We start from the raw sequence: 5,523 nt of genomic DNA on the forward strand, positions 1-5,523 counted from the left end.
TCTGGCAATTTATTGAAGTGTGTATCAAACTGGTAGCCCTTCGCATTAATCACTACCCAAGAAGTAGCTCTTGCTTTCAAAAAGGTTGGTGACCCCTGCTCTAACACAATCTTTGTGTTGTCCTAAAGTCAATTGTTAATATTCTTTACATAATTACTTGATAATAATTTTGTATTATTGACTGCAAGACTTTAATTTGGAGCTAAAGTTGTTTATATTTATTGTATATGCTATAATCGGTAAACAGCAGTTAGTGTTCAAGTCATTCAGACGGACGGGAGTCTCCCTCTGCTGGACATTTTGGGACATTACAGTTACATTTTCATATGTCATTGATTGATTGAGACTTTTATTAGTAGGTTGCACAGTGAAGTACATATTCCGTACAATTGACCACTAAATGGTAACACCCGAATAAGTTTTTCAACTTGTTTAAGTCGGGGTCCACTTAAATTGATTCATGATACAGATATATACTATCATATATACTATCATCATAATACAGTCATCACACAAGATAATCACATTGAATTATTTACATTATTTACAATCAGGGGTGTGGAGGGGGGGGGGGGGGGGTGGGGGGGTATGGACATCAAGTAGTGGACATAGAGAGAGAGAGAGAGAGAGAGAGAGAGAGAGAGAGAGAGAGAGAGAGAGAGAGAGAGCGAGAGAGAGAGAGAGAGAGATCAGAAGGCATAAGAAAAAGTATCTGCATTTGATTGTTTACATTTGATTATTAGCAATCCGGGGAGGGTGTTAGTTTAGGGTTGTAGCTGCCTGGAGGTGAACTTTTATAGCGGTTTTGAAGGAGGATAGAGATGCCCTTTCTTTTACACCTGTTGGGAGCGCATTCCACATTGATGTGGCATAGAAAGAGAATGAGTTAAGACCTTTGTTAGTTGGGAATCTGGGTTTAACGTGATTAGTGGAGCTCCCCCTGGTGTTGTGGTTATGGCGGTCATTTACGTTAAGGAAGTAGTTTGACATGTACTTCGGTATCAGGGTGGTGTAGTGGATTTTATAGACTAGGCTCAGTGCAAGTTGTTTAACTCTGTCCTCCACCTTGAGCCAGCCCACTTTAGAGAAGTGGGTAGGAGTGAGGTGTGATCTGGGGTGGAGGTCTAGAAGTAACCTGACTAGCTTGTTCTGAGATGTTTGGAGTTTAGATTTGAGGGTTTTGGAGGTGCTAGGGTACCAGGAGGTGCATGCATAATCGAAAAAGGGTTGAACGAGAGTTCCCGCCAGAATCCTCAAGGTGCTTTTGTTGACCAGAGAGGAAATTCTGTAGAGAAATCTCGTTCGTTGGTTAACCTTTTTGATTACCTTGGTTGCCATTTTGTCACACATTGTTGACAAGTATGTACAGAGACAATAAGTGTGTTTGTGTCTCTTTGTTCTTTTTAGTTTTTCACCATCTTGTCTATGAAGAATTGTCAAAAGTAAATGGTCAAGCTTACGATGACGTTCTCTTCATTGACTCCGGTTTGGCTTGGTGTTGAGTGGCGTTTCTACACGTCTCACGAGAACACTAAAATCTTTGTGTTTGACTGTGACGTCACAGTGGGGCGGACACACCTATGCGGGCATTTGCCATCTAAAAAGGAACACCTCCACCATCCAACTTGCAGACACAAGCGGGAAATAGGTTATATGTGACGATCTGTCAGATTCACGTCTTACGTTTCCTTAGTTTAATCAGAATCAGAATCGTTTTTTTATTGGCGTTGTTTGAAAACGGGTTCACAAACTAGGAATTGTTCTAGGCGCAACATAAAACACATATAACACAGAATAGGTAATAGAATGAGCTGTAACTGAGCTATCAGATCTTGTTAATAACAATAGATTTTATTTGTAAAAAGCACTTTACATTGAGTAAACAACATCAAAGTGCTACAGTGTATTCAAAACAATAAATCAATAAAAAGATAATAAAAAATAAATAAAAATAAAAACTAGAACAGCCAAATACCTAAAACTAGTATGCATATATCTAAAAAAAAAAAAAAAGGCTTTTTTAAAAAGGGTTTTTAAGCCTTTTTTAAAAGCATCCACAGTCTGTGGTGCCCTCAGGTGGTCAGGGAGAGCGTTCCACAGACTGGGAGCGGCGGAGCAGAAATCCCGGTCCCCCATTGTCCGTAGCTTTGTCCTCGGAGGTTGGAGGAGGTTAGCCTGTCCGGAGCGGAGGTGTCGTGTGGAGGATTTGGGGGTGAGCAGTTCTTTGAGGTAAAGGGGGGCATTTCCATGGAGGCACTGGTGGGTTAGTAGGGAGACTTTGTATTCAATCCTGAGTGGAACAGGAAGCCAGTGAAGGGATTTGAGAGTTGGTGTGATATGGTCATATTTCCACATTGTTATTGTTCATGTGTCTGATGGCCGAGGGGGAAAAAACTGTTCAGGTGGCAGGGAGGTGTGGGTCTGGATGGACCGTAGTCTCCTGCCTGAGGGGAGAGGGGAGAATAGTTTGTGACCAGGGTCCTGGAGGGATGGGAGCTTGCAGCCAATCACTTTCTCAGCAGCACGTACCATGCACTGCAGTCCATGCTTGTCCTGGACTGTGGCGTCGGGGAACCACACGGTGATGGAGGAGGTGAGGATGGACTCGATGATGGCAGTGTAGAACTGCACCAGCATCTCGGTCGGCACCTTCAGTTTCCTCAGCTGCCGCAGGATGTACATCCTCTGCTGGGCCTTCTTGATGAGGGAGCTGATGGTCGGCTCCCACTCGAGGTCCCGGGTGATGGTGGTGCCCAAGAAACGGAAGGAGTCCCAATGGAGACGGGGGTGGGAGAGTCAATCAGGGTGAGGGTGGGGATGGTGGGGCTGTGACTTTCCTGAAGTCCTAGATCATCTCCACTGTTTTCTGGGCGTTCAGCTCCAGGTTGTTGAGGCTGGACCAGGACGCCAGCCGGTCCACCTCTCTCCTGTAGGCGGACTCGTCGTCGGTGCTTATTTCCGGTCAGCGCTCTTGTTTTAGTTCCATTTCCTGCTTGTCTCCCAGAGCGCTAATTCCCCTCACCTGTCCCTGATCGGCAGCCCCTTGCCACACCTTTTTTCTATCAACTGGCAGCTATTTATGCCTGCCACGCCCTCCAGTTAGGGCTCGATGATGGTTTCCCGTCTCCTGGTTCCTGTTATCCTATTAAGTAGAGATGTCCGATAATGGCTTTTTTGCCGATATCCGATATTCCGATATTGTCCAACTCTTAATTACCGATTCCGATATCAAGCGATACCGATATATACAGTGGTGGAATGAACACATTATTATGCCTCATTTTGTTGTGATGCCCCGCTGGATGCATTAAACAATGTAACAAGGTTTTCCAAAATAAATCAAATTACAGATTCCGATACTGGATGCATTAAACAATGTAACAAGGTTTTCCAAAATAAATCCAATTACCGATTCCGATATCAAGCGATACCGATATATACAGTGGTGGAATGAACACATTAGTATGCTTAATTTTGTTGTGATGCCCCGCTGGATGCATTAAACAATGTAACAAGGTTTTCCAAAATAAATCAAATTACCGATTCCGATATCAAGCGATACCGATATATACAGTGGTGGAATGAACACATTATTATGCCTAATTTTGTTGTGATGCCCCGCTGGATGCATTAAACAATGTAACAAGGTTTTCCAAAATAAATCAAATTACCGATTCCGATACTGGATGCATTAAACAATGTAACAAGGTTTTCCAAAATAAATCAAATTACCGATTCCAATATCAAGCGATACGGTTATATACAGTGGTGGAATTAACACATTATTATGCCTAATTTTGTTGTGATGCCCCGCTGGATGCATTAAACAATGTAACAAGGTTTTCCAAAATAAATCCACTCACGTTATGATAAAAAATGCCAACATGGGTGAGGTCACAAAGTGCATTACTTTTTTTTTAACATGCCTCAAAACAGCAGCTTGGAATTTGGGACATGCTCTCTCTGAGAGAGCATGAGAGGGTTGAGGTGGGCGGGGTTAAGGCGGGGGGGTGTATATTGTAGCATCCCGGAAGAGTTAGTGCTGCAAGGGGTTCTGGGTATTTGTTGTGTTGTGTTTATGTTGTGTCACGGTGTGGGGGTTCTCCCGAAATGTGTTTGTCATTCTTGTTTGGTGTGGGTTCACAGTGTGGCGCATATTTGTAACAGTGTTAGAGTTGTTTATACGGCCTTCCTCAGTGTGACCTGTATGGCTGTTGACAAAGTATGCCTTGCAAACTGTACGTCAAATGAACGCCAAAGCAAATCCATTGAATGTTGTCGGATCCACAGGAAAGCGAGTTGAACGTAGCATCATCATAGGTTCCCTTTCAAGATTGTGGCGAACTGAACATACCTTTTTGTTGATTATTTCCCTCCCTTTCAGGTGTTTTCTCTGCTGCTGCATACCATTCTGTGTGGGCTCCTGCCAGGATGTGGAGCACCGCTGTCCAAACTGCCGTAAAACCGTCCATGTCTACAAGCGATGCTAATGGTCCAGTTTTAAGCAGTGACTTTTTCCGCTACCAATTCTGTCAAGACCGTGTAAATGCTTCATCAATTAGTCAGTAGTGATTAAGTGCTCAGATGCAAACCAATTTTTGTTTGCAATGTTAAATGCAAAAACGACACGTCTGAAAAGCTCGCTCGCAAATATTGTTCCACACATATTCAACTGACTGTACGTTGCAGAAATACATTAAAAAACATCATTTGCAAAGGTAATGATGGAGTGTAGTGGTTCTTTGTTTCTAGCAAGTACCATCTATTGAAAAACTGGACCTCTCCAAGTACCACCATAATGACATCATTAAATACAGTAGTGTAGTAGACCTAAGTATTCATTAAGTACCACCATAATGACATCATTAAATACAGTAGTGTAGTAGACCTAAGTATTCATTAAGTACCACCATAATGACATCATTAAATACAGTAGTGTAGTAGACGCTGCAGGGCTGCTTGTATCCTACATGATATCACACACAAGTAAACACGCTGCAGGACTGCTTGTATCGCACATGATATCTGACACAAGTAAACACGCTGCAGGACTACGTGTATCTCACATGATATCACACACAAGTAAACACGCTGCAGGACTGCTTGTATCGCACATGATATCACACACAAGTAAACACACTGCAAGACTGCTTGTACCGCACATGATATCACACACAAGTAAACACGCTGCAGGACTGCTTATATCGCTCATGATATCACACACAAGTAAACACACTGCAAGACTGCTTGTACCGCACATGATATCACACACAAGTAAACACGCTGCAGGACTGCTTGCATCCCACATGATATCACACACAAGTAAACACGATGCAGGACTGCATGTATCGCACATGATATCACACACAAGTAAACACCCTGCAGGACTGCTTGTATCCCACATGATATCGCACACAAGTAAACACACTGCAGGACTGCTTGTATCCCACATGATATCGCACACAAGTAAACACGCTGCAGGACTGCATGTATCGCACATGATATCACACACAAGTAAACGCT

The 5,523-nt window shown here is 43.1% G+C and overlaps 1 protein-coding gene across 1 annotated transcript in view; it reads left to right on the forward strand.

The window, feature by feature from the left end:
• Positions 1 to 4,714, forward strand: part of LOC133665219 (LITAF domain-containing protein-like) — an 11,982-nt gene extending 7,268 nt beyond the window's left edge. The window contains exon 4 of the mRNA XM_062070470.1: positions 4,385 to 4,714. Coding sequence (XP_061926454.1) covers positions 4,385 to 4,490 — 106 coding nt within the window. The 3' untranslated portion in view covers positions 4,491 to 4,714. The remainder of the gene's footprint in view (positions 1 to 4,384) is intronic.
• Positions 4,715 to 5,523: the final 809 nt, after the last annotated feature.

This window comes from Entelurus aequoreus, linkage group LG14 (genome assembly GCF_033978785.1).
Source record: "Entelurus aequoreus isolate RoL-2023_Sb linkage group LG14, RoL_Eaeq_v1.1, whole genome shotgun sequence".
In the NCBI taxonomy this organism is placed as follows: Eukaryota; Metazoa; Chordata; class Actinopteri; order Syngnathiformes; family Syngnathidae; genus Entelurus; species Entelurus aequoreus.